Source organism: Cydia splendana, chromosome 12, assembly GCF_910591565.1.
Source record: "Cydia splendana chromosome 12, ilCydSple1.2, whole genome shotgun sequence".
NCBI classification, from domain to species: Eukaryota; Metazoa; Arthropoda; class Insecta; order Lepidoptera; family Tortricidae; genus Cydia; species Cydia splendana.
In genome coordinates this window covers 11,859,750-11,877,185 of record NC_085971.1, presented here as the reverse complement: position 1 = coordinate 11,877,185, position 17,436 = coordinate 11,859,750, and the positions used below count along the sequence as shown (strand labels likewise).

Genomic DNA, 17,436 nt, shown 5'->3' with positions numbered 1-17,436 from the left:
CTTTCATTAGGTAATAAAAGGTGTTTCAAGGCCACGCCGCCGATTCGCCGCCGCCGCCGACCGATTTTGACCGGCGCGCCGCCGCCGGCTAAATGTCTATCGGCGCTCATATCTAATGTGGATGTGTGGTGTGACAAGAATGGATAGGATAACGCTACGTCTTACGTAAGCGAACAACTCGCGAACGCGGCGCGGCGACGGCGCGGCGCGGTGCGGCGCGGCGCGGCGCGGCGAGGAAGAAACAAAACGTTGATACGTATAGGTGTGTCCTACTCACACATGAGCGATTTAGACGCGAAGCGGCGCGGCGCGGCGCGGCGCGGCGAACGCGCGGCGAACACGCGGCGCGGCGCGGCGCGGCGCGGCGCGGCGAGGAAGAAACAAAACGTTGATACGTATAGGTGTGTCCTACTCACACATGAACGCGGCGAAGGCGCGGCGCGGCGCGGCGGCCTTGTCCGACTAGGGAGACACTCCACGATCGCCATGGCCGCACGCAGACACGGTTTATTAGTAAATTCGTATTTAAATTATGAGTAACCTATGTCTTTATGTGGTTATGCAAGTAAGTGCAGCGTTCTTCGTTGTCTAAAATTTTGGTTTACTGGGATTTTGATTTGGCACCGCCTTCAAAAACTAAGTACCTACACAATTACCCGGGTGGTTATTAATTTGCTTATTAGGTACTAGCTTTTGCCCGCGACTTCGTCTGCGTGGAATTAGTAATTTGGGTACCATAATTTCTAAACAAATCTGCTTTTTATTACATCCTTCTTTTCGCCCCCAAAATGGATGACTAATTACAATTAGTCAAAAATGCGAAGTTTCTTTATTTGTAACGAAATTAAGATATTATTTTCTTTTACTTATTTATTAATTTTGACGTGATAACGTCTTATAAATCGATGAACACCGGTAGCATGCACGAAAAAGTGTCACGTTGTGGACAAATCTCCATGGTAACGTTGTGGACAGATCTCCATGGTAGCGTTACGTAATGTAATGGTAATGTTTTCTTATGACGTTATCACGCAAAATTATCGTCCGTAAACCGACTTTACAGACAACTATATTTTTCTATCTTAACATCACTTCCACCTCCACTCCAACTTGGAGGTTCGAGAAGTTGGAGAAGTTGAAGTTGGACAATTTAAAGTTGGAGAAGTTGGAGAATTTGAAAAAGTTGAAGAAGTTCGAGTTGGAGAAGTTGAATTTGAATTTGAAGAAGTTGGAGAAGTTGAAGTTGAAGAAGTTGAAAAGGTTGGAGAAGTTGAAGAAGTTGAAAAGGTTGAAGTTGAAGAAGTGGGAGAAGTTGAAGTTGAAGAAGTTGGAGAAGCTGAAGTTAAAGATGTTGGAGAAGTCGAAGTTGAAGTTGAAAAAGTTGGAGAATTTGAGGAAGTTGGATGCATTGAAGAAGTAGAAGTTGGATGCATTGAAGAAGTAGAAGTTGAAGAAGTAGGAAGATAAATAAGTTGGAGAAATTGAGGAAGTTGAAAAAGTTGGAGAAGTTAAAAAAGTTCGAGAAGTTAAAAAAGTTGGAGAAGTTGAAGAAGGTGCAAAAGTTGAAAAAGTTAGAGTTGGAGAAGTTGAAGTTGAATTTGAAGAAGTTGGAGAAGTTGAAGTTGAAGAAGTTGAAAAGGTTGGAGTAGTAGAAGTTCAAGAAGTACGAGATGTTGAAGTTATAGAAGTAGAAGTTGAAAAAGAGGGAGAAGTTGAAGAAGTTCGAGTTGGAGAAGTTGAAGTTGGACAATTTAAAGTTGGAGAAGTTGAAGAAGTTGGAGAAGTTGAAGATGAATTTGAATAAGTTGGAGAAGTTGAAGAAGTTGAAAAGGTTGGAGAAGGTGAAGTTGAAGTAGGAGAAGTTAAGTTAGAGAAGTTGAAGAAATTGAACAGGAGAAGTTGAAGTTGAAGTAGGAGAAGTTGTAGATGTTGGAGAAGTTGATAAAGTTGAAAAGAAGTTGAAGAAGTTGAAGAATTTCGAGTTGGAGAAGTTGAAGTTGAATTTGAAGAAGTTGGAGAAGTTGAAGTTGAAGAAGTTGTAAAGGTTGGAGAAATTGAAAAGGTTGGAGAAGTTGAAGAAGTGGAAAAGTTTGGAGATGTTGAAGGTTGAAGAAGTTGGAGAAGTTGAAGTTAAAGAAGTAGGAGATGTTGAAGTTATAGAAGTAGAAGTTGAAGAAGATGGAGAAGTTGAAGAATTCTTGAAGAAGTAGATGTTGAAGTTGAAGTTGGAGAAGTTGAAGAAGTTGGAGAAGTTGAAAAACTTGAAGCGCTTCGAGTTGGAGAAGTTGAAGTTGAAGTTGAAAAGGTTGGAGAACTTGAAGAAGTTGAAAGGTTGGAGAAGTTGAAGTTGAAGGAGATGTTGAAGTTGAAGAAGTGGGAGAAGTTGAAGTTGAAGAAGTTGAAGTTAAAGAAGTTGGAGAAGTCGAAGTTGAAGAAGTTGAAGTTGAAGAAGTAGAATAAGTTGGAGAAGTTGAAAAAGTTGAAGCAGTTCGAGTTGGAGAAGTTGAAGTTGAAATTGAAGAAGTTGAAAAGGTTGGAGAACTTGAAGAAGTAGATGTTGAAGTTGAAGAAGTGGGAGAAGTTGAAGTTGAAGAAGTTGAAGTTAAGAAGTTGGAGAAGTCGAAGTTGAAGTTGAAGAAGTAGGAGAAGTTGAAGTAAGAGAATTTGAAGACATTGAAAAGGTTGGAGAAGTTGAAGTTGAAGTAGAACAAGTTGGAGAAGTCGAAGTTGAAGAAGTAGGATAAGTTGAAGTTAGAGAAGTTGAAGAAGTTGAAAAGGTTGGAGAAGTTGAAGTTCAAGAAGTAGGAGATGTTGAAGTTATAGGAAGTAGAAGTTGAAGAAGTTGGAGAAGTTGAAGAAGTTCGAGTTGGAGAAGTTGAAGTTAGAGACGTTAAAGAAGTTGAAGAAGTAGACGTTGAAGGACGAGTTGAAGAAGTAGGAGTTGAAGTTCAAGAAGCGGGAGAAGTTGAAGTTGAAGAAGTTGAAGTTAAGAAGTTGGAGAAGTCGAAGTTGAAGAAGTTGAAGTTGAAGTTGAAGAAGTAGGAGAAGTTGAAGAAATTGGAAAGGTTGGAGAAGTTGAAGTTGAAGTAGAAGTTGGAGAAGTCGAAGTTGAAGTGGAAGAAGTAGGAGAAGTTGAAGTTAGAGAAGTTGAAGAAGTTGAAAAGGTTGGAGAACTTGAAGAAGTTGAAAGGTTGGAGAAGTTGAAGTTGAAGAAGTAGATGTTGAAGTTGAAGAAGTGGGAGAAGTTGAAGTTGAAGAAGTTGATGTTGAAGTTGAAGAAGTGGGAGAAGTTGAAGTTGAAGAAGTTGAAGTTAAAGAAGTTGGAGAAGTCGAAGTTGAAGAAGTTGAAGTTGAAGAAGTAGGAGAAGTTGAAGTTAGAGAAGTTGAAGAAATTGAAAAGGTTGGAGAAGTTGAAGTTGGACAATTTAAAGTTGGAGAAGTTGAAGAAGTTTGAGAAGTTGAAAAAGTTGACTAAGTTCGAGTTGGAGAAGTTGAAGTTGAATTTGAAGAAGTTGAAGTTGAAAAATTTGGAGAATTTGAAGAAGTTGGATGAATTGATGAAGAAGAAGTTGAAGAAGTAGGAAGATAAATAAGTTGGAGAAATTGAGGAAGTTGAAAAAGTTGGAGAAGTTGAAGAAGTTGAAAAGGTTGGAGAAGTTGAAGTTCAAGAAGTAGGAGATGTTGAAGTTATAGAAGTAGAAGTTGAAGAAGTTGAAGAAGTTCCAGTTGGAGAAGTTGAAGTTGACGAAGTTGAAAAGGTTGGAAAAGTTCGAGTTGGAGAAGTTGAAGTTAGAGAAGTAGAAGTTGAAGAATTGTTGAAGAAAAGGTTGTTGATTCCCCATACAAACTTCCACCCCCCTTTTTCACCCCCTTAAAGAGGGATTTCTGGGATAAAAAGTACCCTATGTCCTTCCCCGGGACTCAAACTATCTCTTTACCAAATTTAATAAAAATCGGTTCAGCCGTTTAAGCGTGAAGAGGTAACAGACAGACAGACAGACAGACGGACAGACGGACACACTTTCGCATTTATAATATTACTAGCTTTTGCCCGCGACTTTGTCTGCGTGGAATTAGTGACAGCAACTAAAGTAGGTATGGCGCCTGGATAATTCTAATAGCAATGATTCAATTCGCGCATTGCTTGCTTCAATTATTAGGCAATTCATTAACTCTTTCAATTCCACCTTCAGGGATGATTTCCGACATAAAAACTATCCTATGTCCTTCCCCGGGACTCAAACTATCCCTGTACCAAATTTCAACTAAATCGGTTCAGCGGCTTAAGCGTGAAGAGGTAACAGACAGACAGACAGACCGACACACTTTCGCCGTTATAATATTAAGTATTGATATAGTATGGATTAATTACGTTTTGGCAGAAATTGGCTTTACGACGGGATAGGGACTGGACAAGGATAGGGGTGGGGTCTGGGTATATAAAAAAATATTTTGTGCTTTTCAGTGGGTTGGGTTTTACCGGAACCCTTATACCCCTTATAGGATCACTCGTGCGTCTGTCTGTCTGTCCGTCTGTCACAGCCTATTTTCTCGGAAACTACTGGACCAATTAAGTTGAAATTTGGTACACATATGTACATTAGTAACCTAAAGATGGACATTTTTTTATAATTTTAAAATACATAGATTCGAAGTTATTTAAGAAAATAGCCAATAAATGACCATTTATCTCCAAAACTACTTACTGGGTCTAAAATATTGAAAAAAATATATACAAAATTGTTCTTTACCTATAGATGACAGGAAAACCTATTAGAAATGTGAAGTCAAGCGTGAGTCGGAATTATGTACGGAACCCTAGAAACGCGAGTCTGACTCGCACTTGGCCGGTTTTTTTTAAGAAATTATATTAAGTTATTTTGCTTTTATGTTTGTTTTTTTTTAATTGATTTATTTATATTTTTACTTTTTATTTCGCGTTATTTATTTTTGTCTCATTATGACGATCGATTGATCTTGCTGCGCGCACGTAATACAGGGACCCACTCCCTCTCCCACTCGCACTCGCACTCGCACTCTCAATCCCACTGAAAACCGCATCAAAATCACGGACAAACATACATACATAAATACATACCGGTCAAACTGAGAACCTCCTTTTTTTTAAGGCGGTTAAAAACGAAAGTAGTTGCTATTTTCTGTGACCTAGACTTCGCAATTAGCTTAAAAAAATTAAAATAATTACATTAATTACTTTGCCGAATCTTTATTACAGCGAACTCAGAATAGTCGTAAGTGCCATAGACGCTACTGGAGTTAAGTCTTTTATGTCAATTTCCGCGAATTTGAATATTTTTTAGTTTTGTGCCTATAGATTACAGGAAAACCTATAAAGAAATCAAACGGGAGTCGACTAATCAAATCATAGCCGGTAATTCTATATACGCCACGCCTCTAGCAGCGTCATATTCGCGTCTAAAAATCAAATGGATTGATCGCGCCCGTTCCGCGCCGCGCCGCGCCGCCGCCGCGCCGCTTCGCCATCGCGTCAAAATCGCTCACCTAGGACACTTCCATATGCAACGAGGGTTTGTTTTTTCCGTGCCGCGTCTCGCCGCGCCGCGCCGCGCCTCGCCGCCCGACATTCGCGTGCAAATCGCGCCGCGCCGCGTTCGCAACGAGATCGCTTACGTAGGACACTTCTATGGGCATCAAAGGATTGATTTCGCCGCGCCGCGTCGCGCCGCGCCGCGTTCGCGCGTTGTTCGCCTACGTAAGACGTAGCGTAAGGAATGAGTATATAAGAGGAAGCCTGAAAGTTGCACCCATAGTAGAAAAAGTAAGAGCGAATCGCCTAGCGTGGTATGGGCATATGATGCGGAGGGATGAAAGTCATGTGACGAGAAAGGTATTACGAATGAATGTGAAGGGAATTAACGGGAGAGGAAAACCGAGGAAAAGGTGGATGGACTGTGTGAGAGATGATATGAAACGAACGCAAGTGAATGATGAGATGACGGGCGAAAGAGAGGTATGGAAGAAAAAGACATGCTGCGCCGACCCCAAATGAATGGGTTAAGGGCAAGCGAATGATGATTTATACGATTATTTACATTATTTTGCTTTCATGTAATTTCAAGTAATAGTTACTGATTTTTTTTTAAATCGTTTTTTCATTAAAAGACACGTCAAGATCGTGTAGTCTTTATCTAATGCTAAAAAAACGAACTATACGAAGTGGGAAAGTTCTTTGGTGCACAAATGGCGTTTGTGCTCATTTTCGTTGGTTCACAGCGGGTTCGCCCGGCATTATAGGATAGGTATGAAACGGCCTTCCTTACTATTGCAATATTTGCTCGGAAATAGTTACGGTGGGAGAGTTATATTAGTGTAATGACTCTATTTTAGAACCTCGATCAGCAATTTGAAATAGATTAACGTTATTTGTAGTAGATGAGGTTTTGGTAATGGGCCATAATGTCTTTATTGTAATGTCTTCACATTGTTAGAAATAATTTAGTTGTTACATGTAATCTATATTTTACTATTAAACATGGGTATTCAATGAAGTTACAGGAAAGAGTTTACTATACAATAAATATGTAAGTATGTACTTAGTTCCTGGTTGTGGTATTTGCGGGACACGCCGTTTCTCTGGATCCGGTTTTTGTTTCATTAATGTGGTCAAGTCGCTGTTTTTTTAGCCTTTTACGGGTAGGGTTAGGTAATACGATTATTACGAGTAGGTTAGGTATGTGGATTTGGTAAAAAATATTTTTGTCCTTTCCATTTTTGTAGCTATCCAGAAAAAAATAGAAAACCGAAATATTACGCTGAGAGATTTAGAGCAGCTAACAGGAAAGGAGAGAAAAGCTAATGGGTTAACTCCATACGTTGTGCTATTTTAGTTTAAATTTTCTTTAATATATACCAAGTTTAATGATCATGTACTTATATGGATTAAGTCGTAACGAAGTAATTTTCGGCCTGCCTCGATTGGAAGCAATGAGGAGGGCAGATTAACTTACTTTCAAAGATCATTCATCTGACCTCACGTCCGTGAAGACCGTGAACGGATTTAAAACTGCCTCGGAATCAAACGGCAAAAAACATTGCCGGTCAAATTAAGACGAAACAAAGATTATAGGTAGCTGATAAGATTGAATTAAGTACAAAAGAAAGTTTGCAAGTCACATTTTTGATTTGGCCTTTAACCGAAATTCGGTTAAGGAAGCTTATGATACGCTGTCAAACTGTCCACATGACCAACTTATTGTGGTATTGGAGATATTTTTACGGATTTCATTTTCTATCTACTTAGCTGATAATCTGGCCAGCATAGCTAAATTACCTTATAACGTTTAGAATACTTTTTTAAATGATGTTAAACTACTAATTATTACGGTGTAGTATTAATAAATAATGGGTGGAATTCTTTTTCAACATACTTAGTCTGATGATGGTGACGAAGCAGAAGCAAAGAAAAACACAACGGAACTTTATGTAAAAGAAATAAGTACATAAATTAACCTATCTCTAACAAATCTCTACCCTATCTCGAGTTAGTTTATTTGAAATATTAATTCTGTGATAATTTTGTATAATTAATTAAACAGTATTTGTATTAGTCTGTATTAAGAAAGAATACTCCTATATAGTTATATAGTTATGTGTATACATCGGGAACTCGTGGCATGTAGGTAGCACTTAAAATATTAGTTTAATTAATTCCTTTTTTTAGTGGTTTCTTTTTCTCGACTTGTATAGGAAGAACATTGTCACATCACTAGTCTGTTAGAAACTGTCAAGTGCCACGAGTTACCGATGTGTGCTCATCACTAATCTTTTAAGTGCTACCTAAATGCCACGAGTTACCGATGTGTAGTTATGTGTTAGATAGTTATAATGATATGAACTATTTCGGTTAGAACGAAAGTAAAAGTCTAAACTTGCGGCTAACGTAAATGTAAGTTAATGACAGAAGACGGTATCTAATTCTAAGGCTTTGATTAAGAGAGTCAAGTATAAGGGCTATTATAAGATTTAAGTTGCGGTTTCGAGGCGTCTCACAGCGGTCAACCAGATTAGCGGATTCAAATTACGTTACGTCTCAAGTTTCAGAACTTTCCCACAATCTACACTTTCTACTTTCTTACTAACCGAAGGACACTGAAAATACGGGCTTCATTTGTTATTGTTGCAACTAAATTACAGTTAGTGGCCTACTGTGGTGTACCTACATAATAATAGGCAATAAAAAATAAGTAGGCCAATATCCAGAGTGATATCTAAAATAAAAATGCCTAATGCTTTCACCGCTATTTAGATAATTAAAAGAGTAAAAGTCGTCATCGCGGTGCCGTATTAGATAGCAAATTATGTTTTATTTTCTAATTTATCAGCTATAGTAGATCGATAACTTACCGATTGGTTAGATTAATTCCTTTTGTTAACAAAAATATTTTTCCAACTGCGGCAAATCCAAAACAGGAGGGTTTGCTATTTGGCCTGAATATTTAGCTGGAACGAATTTCACCTCTTGTCTGTAGATATGCTCATTAATATATGATAACGGTCTTTTTTAGTTATCTTTATGCATTTTTTTTAGAATATGGTTTTTTCTGTTATAATTATAAGTATACAGCACAAACGAGGTTTAGGTAATAAACCCACGATTTTTTACCACCACACGTCTATTATTTCCAAGCTTCACACACACATATACGTGTCATTATATTAATTGTAGCAAATGAGTAATACTTAATAGTATAAGTGACCTACCTTCCTTCCTACGGAAGACCAGGCGCTAAACACCTTGTCTTCCGTCTCTAAACCATCAAATATTACCTATAGTACCTACCTACCTATAGGACAAGTGACCGAAAAAGTAACAACTAGGTGCCTATCTATAATTTACGTACCCATGACTGGTAAATACCGGTATAGTCAAACTTACAACATTATCACAGTCCGGCCTCCCTAACATTATCAATTCTCATACATTGTGTTTGTGTGGGCTACAGCCGCATCTCTAGCGATTCCTCAGATAACAGACTCTTAATTGTTCGCTCTTCCCTTTGGCTAATTGGAATGCTTATTGTTGCAGATTCCCGCTGTACTCACACAGGACTACGATGGTGAGTCTTTGTTATATCTACTTAACGAAAGCCCTTAGGCTCATTTAGACGGCGCGGCTCGAGAACTCGCGTGCGAGTTTCATTACATTGCGGTATTTGATCGGTCGGCTGAAATGGATGTAACTTCAATAGCCTGCAATGTAACTAAAATCGCATACGAGTTCGCGCGCCGTCTAAATAAGCCCTAACTTAATTATAACGAATACGAGAAATCTATTTACTCGCAAATAAATGTCTGTAGTTGTTTCATTGTCTGTACTATTTAAGTACATAAATAGTTATTAGCTAAAACAATTATAAATAAATGATGCATTATAACAATGATGATGCTAATGTACCGTAAGATGTGCATACTGTGCTACAAAATTCGAAATTTAATTTTTTTTGAACTATTATATTCTGGTAGGTAAATATGTTGATTGATATTAGGTATATGCCGATTTAAAGTAGACCATGCGGCTTAGCACGGTCGCGTTTTTATCCCTTGTCACCGTGCCTGTCACGTTCTAACAAGTATGTAAGTGCGAAAGGGACGCGCATAGTGATAGTCGATAAAAATGGAACCGTGCTGAGCCCGCAGATCATAACTACTATCATGTTGTACCTACTTGTACCACTTAAATGAGGTTTTGATATAATTTTCATAAATACCTACCTATATGAAAACTGTTGGAGCACAATAACCCAGTATCTGTTTAATTCGACTAGCGTTATGTAACATCTCGTATATTTATCTCTCGTTTTCTACTTTGGAAATAAAACTTGTCAAAATTGGACAAATTGATTAACAAGTGGACAATGGCAATGTTACATCAACCCAAAAGATCTAACAATCCCCGCCGCCCTCAATACACTTGACTAGCTATTGATTATCGCCTATTAGAAGTCATAACTCATATATCTAATAAGCGCTTACAACATTAACGCTCTCACCGGCGTTCAAGCTTAGACAAAGGTAGCGATCCACTTTTGCCTGACAACGTAGGTAATAACACGAGCAGTCTTAACGGCCTGCCATGATATTCCTATAGCTTTCCTAGCATTTAATAATAAATAAACTAGTGGCTCTGTGAGCTGTAGACCTCGCGAGCAGAGTTTGAAATAACATGGTGCTAAGAGCTTTAAATACACCGTGTTTTTTTTGATTTCCGTTAATTTCAAGGGTGCATTCCTGAGCTTAAATCAAGTAACTTTCTCAAAGACACCGATGTTCTAATTAAGTCCATTTCGGAGATAATCCATAATTTATTTTTTTACTATAAGGCCTCTACAAGCGTGTACACTTGCCTTAGGGCCGGCTTACATATTGATTAGTGTTTAGAATGAGTTCATACATTTGCTACTAAACTTAAGTACAATCTCGGTCGATTGATGTACGAAATGACATTGATATGTCACAGATTTCAATTGTTTGGTTGAGTTAAATGTAATGCCCGTGTTACAACAACGCTATATGCTACATTTAATTACTTTTTAAACAAAAAACAAAACAAAAAAGAAAACAAAAAAAAAAATTTTTTTTGAAAATTAACTATGCCATTTAGTTCTTATAAACGTACTTAACTATACCCCGAAGTTAACGGAATTCAATAAAAACACGGTGTATAGTAAATTAAAGAAAAACAATACGAAATTTATGTGTAAAAAAATACAAAAAGTTATAATATCCCAGCATACAATTACTGGGGATCGAACCCAGACCCTCTGTGCAAACAGAAAAAGCGAACGTTTACAAACTGAGCCAAATAGTTCTTAGATGGGTTGACGAAATTTAGCTACTCCTTCTCAAATTAAAATTAGTTAAAATTAAATATCTAAATACCGCCTAAACCAGCGATAATTTTTTTCTGCATTTTTTGCTATTAACTCTGTAAAAATGTCTCAAAAAGAAAAAAGTCTTATGATATCGATACGACTATTTGTTTAGGCGCCAGGTATCACGACTCCGCCATTTTTAAAAATTTCCAAAAACCGGATTGACAAAAAAATTTTATTTAGTCATAAAATTCGGTCACAAAATTTCACGAGAATCGGTTAAGAATTGCGACCTGTAGAGGAGAACATCCGGACATACGAAAGCAAAATGCCCGAGTCAAAACGTAGACCTTCGCTTCGCTTCGGTCAATAAATATTGGGGACATATTACACAGATCGACCTAGCCCCAAACTAAGCATAGCTTGTACTATGGGTACTAGGCGACGATATAAACATACTTATATAGATAAATACATACTTAAATACATAGAAAACAACCATGACTCAGGAACAAATATCTGTGTTCAGCTCACAAATAAATACCCTTACCGGGATTCGAACCCAGAACCATCGGCTTCGCAGGCAGGGTCACTATATATCCACTAGTAAAACGTAGTGATTTAATTCTCTTTGCCCACTAGGCCAGACCGGTCGTCAAAGAAGCCTAAGAACCAAGCCTACCCGAACTTTCAGTAATATCAAATCAAGTTGAGATTATTATGATTGGAAATACTCTTTTCATTACGTCCAAACATTAAATATTTTAACCTTACTACCTAGAGAAAAATATGTATTCTCTATATTACTATATCAGTATAGAAAAAACCGGGCAAGTGCGAGTCGGACTCGCGCACGAAGGGTTCCGTACCATAATGCAAAAAAAAAACAAAAAAAGCAAAAAAAAAAACGGTCACCCATCCAAATACTGACCACTCCCGACGTTGCTTAACTTTGGTCAAAAATCACGTTTGTTGTATGGGAGCCCCATTTAAATCTTTATTTTATTCTGTTTTTAGTATTTGTTGTTATAGCGGCAACAGAAATACATCATCTGTGAAAATTTCAACTGTCTAGCTATCACGGTTCGTGAGATACAGCCTGGTGACAGACGGACGGACGGACGGACGGACGGACGGACGGACGGACGGACGGACGGACAGCGAAGTCTTAGTAATAGGGTCCCGTTTTACCCTTTGGGTACGGAACCCTAAAAATTATCTATCAATAGTCGTAGTAGGTACTTATATAATGGTTATTACAGTTAACCTAAGTTTAAAATGTATAAATTGCGAAATATCTAACGACATTTGCCCTACCTTACCTTACTTTAAAAGTGACCTTAGTTTAAAAAATCTAACGAACGAAACCATGGTCCCACCGTACTGTTTCTTTTCAAAAAATATTTCCTTCACAACTTAACTAGACGGAGCCCCGCTTCGCGGGGCCTTATTTCTGAGCGGCGGACGGAGACAAATTTATACTGGTCAGAATAACACATTCGTTGGCTTGGTATGCGGCAGTAAGACATGGCCTAAGCACGATTATCTTCTAGGCTAACTCGTAATTTGAGATTTGAACATATCTTATATCTCTTAAATAGGCCTAGCCTAATCAGATACAGTCATATTTATTGCCAATAAAGCATAATGTCAATGCTAAAAGAATATCGTATCGTTCTCCATTGAAATAGGTCGAATATTCTTGCGGAGATCCTTGCTTATTTCCTTTGAAGTGTGCCTTGATGATTTATCGATTATTCAATTCAAAAGACATTCAAGAGATAACTCTGGCCTAGTCTACGATTAAAGTAAATTGAATACATCATAATTCATTTATGATCATAAGCGGTAGATCTACGTCACATTACATGTACTTATACCTAATACCTAATTACCCACATACACAAAAGACACATACGCGAGTAAAGAATGCAATTGGAATCTAATATCAATAGGCCAAATTTCCAAAACATCGTTTAAAAATTAACCTCCACCGCAAACACTGACATTACCAAACTGTTACAAATTCAAAACAAGGCGTCGTCCTGAAATTAGTGAAAACTAATTTTTCTCATACTGATTGATATTAAGCTTATTACAGTTTCTGTGAGTACAAATATATATTAAATTGTATATTAATGAAATATCTACAAATTAAATTACTATATTCGCTTACCGCTCAAATCGCTGAATAAACACAAATAGATATATCTATGCATCTGTTTAATCTGCGATCTAGTTCATAAGTAAGCTAAGCCCCATTGAACGGCATTTAGATCCCACTAATTGATTACAGTAACGGACATCCAATGCACATTCTCGAGCGGCGGCACGGGCCTGCGGGACTCAGTGACGGCCCTGCTAAGGAAGCCCGAGGGCTTCCGTGGAGCCCCGCTGTTTGCCGATGACCGCGCGACGGACCCCGTCTCCGACCCCGTCTGCCAGATCCGGCCGGAGCCGGAGGACCCCACGGGGCTGCTGTACAGGCTCCGGATAACAGACTTTACGAGATGCGGAGTACTGAAGCGGAATGTAAGTTCATTTAGATATACAGTCAGCTTCAAAAAATGTATTCAGAAGATCTTTACAATGCACTTACTATAAAAAAACGAACACCAGAGGCCTAGCCAAAAGTAGAGCGAAAGTATTTTTGAAGAACATAGGCAAGTTATTAAAACCCTCTTCATGGAAGAAAAAATAAAATAAATACGATCGAATTGATAACCTCCTCCTTTTTTGAAGTCGGTTAACAATGGTGACCATGATCATATTATACTCGTATACGAGATATTTTGTTGTAATATTAATACCCTTGCATTTATGTCTCAGGCGATGCCACTTGTTCCGAAAGTTAAATTATACTGATCAATCCCCCTAAGTACGCTATTTAGCTCTGGCTACTCTACAATTAATTTAATCTCATTAAAGAGTAATCAGGTAATCACTACACCTTATAAGACTTGTCTGTCTGTGTGTTTGTTCGCGATAAACTCAAAAACTACTGAACGGATTTTCATGCGGTTTTCAATAGAGTGATTCTTGAGGAAGGTTTAGGTGTATAATTTGTTAACCCGTGCGTATTCGGGGCGGTTCGCTAATAGTACGAGTATATTATGACATCTCCCGCGTTCCGCGTCTGCTCCATATTTCAGAATCCCTTCAGCTTGATACTATACTTTCTCATTCGTACATAATAATATAGGTTATTAAGTAGCAGCTAATAATAAAAGGGGTACCTATTAGAAATGTTAGCAAACAAATGCGTGAAAATTACCATAGTGAATAGAATCAGGCGTTACTTTGCGGAAATCCATACTAATTAAAACCAAAATATTACTTTGCTAATCCGCGAAAAGATAACGTGCTAGTCAATCAGTGCTAACCCGTTATACTTACTTGCGTATTTTTACATGCAATTAATATTCCCACCCTCCCACCGCAAAAATAAATACGCAAATAAATATAACAAACCACCACCAAAAGAATAAACCTCGACACGTGTTTCGCCTCTCTACGAGGCATCCTCAGGAGTTGTTGACGGTCTGACGCCCGTTCCGACGCGCATTCCGTTGCCGGGCGTCAGACCGTCAACAACTCCTGAGGATGCCTCGTAGAGAGGCGAAACACGTGTCGAGGTTTATTCTTTTGGTGGTGGTTTGTTATATTTATTTGCGTATTTATTTTTGCGGTGGGAGGGTGGGAATATTAATTGCATGTAAAAATACGCAAGTAAGTATAACGGGTTAGCACTGATTGACTAGCACGTTATCTTTTCGCGGATTAGCAAAGTAATATTTTGGTTTTAAAATTACCATACCTCGACAATTTCGTCAACACATTGCCATAACTCGTTATATTTATGTGTCACCACAGATAATAACATTTCCCGTTACTAACAGTATGGATGTGAGTGGCACCAGTACTCTCCAGTGCCTAACTATATAGCCTAGGTACCTACACTATACGATTAACTAGGCCTAGACTAACGCTATGAGGTGAAGAGAAAACGAAGTGGCTGTGTCGATGCACCGATTATATGGAAATGTAGTTTAGTTTTAACCGAGAATGTCTCTTAGAACTGTTAACCTTTCTTTGAACCCGTTGGCAATATATTGAGCAATTTAAAATAGATATGGATGTGATTATTATCTATCCTGCACAATAAAAGTATATAAGTACTACCTATACTTATAAGTAAAAGGACATTACAGCTACAGTAGTAAGCAATTTGTGGTGGAATGGATGGTTACCCACAAATAGTGCCTTTGCATAAGTAATAGTTAAAATGGTAAATCTGATGTTTTCTAAAAATTCTATGAATGGGACGATTTTCTCCTACATAATAAGTATCTCATCAGTATATTACCCACCTATATTATTACCTACTTGTATTATAGCTGTTCCAAAAATTTGTGATATTGTGGACTATACCACCAATTTAATAATTTTATGGGTTACTGAGGACAAATACATACAAATGTGCAGCCCTCGTGGTGCCACCCCCAAGGGGAATATTACCGGAATTAAAATATTTTACTTATGTCCTGTTCTAAAATTTTAACTATACCAGTAGCTACGTCTACTTAAAGTCCATAACCATTGTAACTAATCTCATTCTACTCATCGACTTAAATTGATTTGGTGATTTTAAGCATGGAAACACTAAACAGGTAGACCATCGGCCATTCATAATATGATAACGAATACTACCTATGGATGGACAATAATGTGTCCGAAACTACCGCATACACCGCTACCCGGTCTTTAATTTCCTCAAGCGCGTATCGAGTCTATATAAGTACCTATTCTCCTCATGCTCTGTCTATCTTACAGCTACTTACGTTAATTATTTTATATGAAAAAAATTGATATCAATGTGATTTATTTGAAAGCATTTGTGTTGCGTGCCACTTTTTCTTTTAACGTGGTATACAGTTATGACGAGTTCAACGCGGCTAACGAATCGAAACAAGGTGGTAAAATTGGATAACATTAATACCAGAACAGATATCGTGAGGCCCGTTAGCACATTCGGTGCGGCAGCGCAAAACCCAAACTTACTGCCAGTGCGTTACGAGTCATATACTTCCCGTATTGAGAAAGCCAAATTTGCGGCACGACCTCCATTTTCCCGTACCATGTCCTGACTTTAAAGGTCCCTACTGACCTGGAATGTTATCGATTTGAACTAAAAGTCACTCTGATCAATAGACTATATCCTTGTGTATATACGGCTGCCGTCGCCCGCGGATCTGTATAAAATTGTAAAAGATATGGGCATTTTTCAAAACCCTTAATTTTACGGGAATATACTTCCCTTGCCGCACAGGCCGTATATAACACTAGTGATGGGATACTATGGAATCGATAACGATTTTTATAATCGACAAAATATTCTAAGGTCAACTGGTAGAGAATGCCTCATGGCATTAAGTTCGCCTTTTGTACACTAAGTTATTTCTTTTGTGCAATAAAGTATAAATAAATAAATACAAAAATAAAATATTTTTTATAGTTATCGTGTCTGTACTGTGTTCAAACTAAATATTATTCATCCTCATATAATTATAAAAAGGAGTCGGACTTTTAGAGTAGGTAATTTTCAAAATAGATGTCATAGTCTTGAATTGTCGCATTAATAAAATTTCGTATCGACGCGGAAACGTGAACAATGCGCAGCACTATGACCAATCTGAACGCTGCGTACCCACCTTTCGGTGCGGTACGGGGTGATGGATTACGGACAAATAGTACCCGTGCCGCGCTAAAGAAATAAAAATACCTTTTAGTGCGTTACGCAAAAATACTTCCCGTACATTTTTTCTTTTTGAAATAGTATATACTTGAAGTAAGAATATCGGGAGTATAGTCATCTTCTTCTTACTCACACGAGAACACAGAAAAACCACCGCCGCACCGGGGGTAAGATGAGTGCAGATAGCTGCCGCACCGGCGGAAAGTCAAATACGGCCAAATGCTTCCCGTAACGCAACGAATGTGTTAAATTATTATTATTCGATTTCATTTTTCTTAATTTACTTTTGCGTACTTTTGAAAAAAGTGTGAATACCTTTATTTTTTTATGTAAACTTGCTTTTTCACTCTCGCTCGAAAATGAAGGCATACCGATATATCGCGATATCGCAATCGTACACATAGCCCGCATAACCAATATAGCCATCTTAGGAAGTCGCGTCTAGGTAACTATAATGTATGTATTTTCTCTAATCTCTCTAATTATCTACCAAATGATTTATTGGTAGGAAATAACAACTAATACTTACACTAAACACAGAGCCTAAAAGGAATTCGATATATCGATGAAATTGATATACCTACATATTTAGATGGATCATAACGAATAAGTAACTATTATGAGAAGCACCGCAGGGCGCTAAACTCGCGCGCGCAAAATGGTTTATCCCTCATTGTTCGTAAATTCCCATATTTATATGTAAGTAGAGACATTGTTAAGTCTCTTACCGTATCTTAGCCGTATAACTAGTAACGACGTCTTTATGTCGAGACACCACGGTGGGATCGATTTAATTCGTGTAAAAATAGGTCAATAAATTTCCGAGAA

General features: G+C 38.0%; 1 protein-coding gene across 1 annotated transcript in view; it reads left to right on the top strand.

The window, feature by feature from the left end:
• Positions 1–17,436, top strand: part of LOC134795571 (uncharacterized) — a 33,659-nt gene that overhangs the window by 7,842 nt on the left and 8,381 nt on the right. The window contains exons 2-3 of the mRNA XM_063767464.1: positions 9,068–9,098; positions 13,150–13,385. Of these exons, the coding sequence (XP_063623534.1) occupies positions 9,068–9,098; positions 13,150–13,385 (267 nt within the window). The remainder of the gene's footprint in view (positions 1–9,067; positions 9,099–13,149; positions 13,386–17,436) is intronic.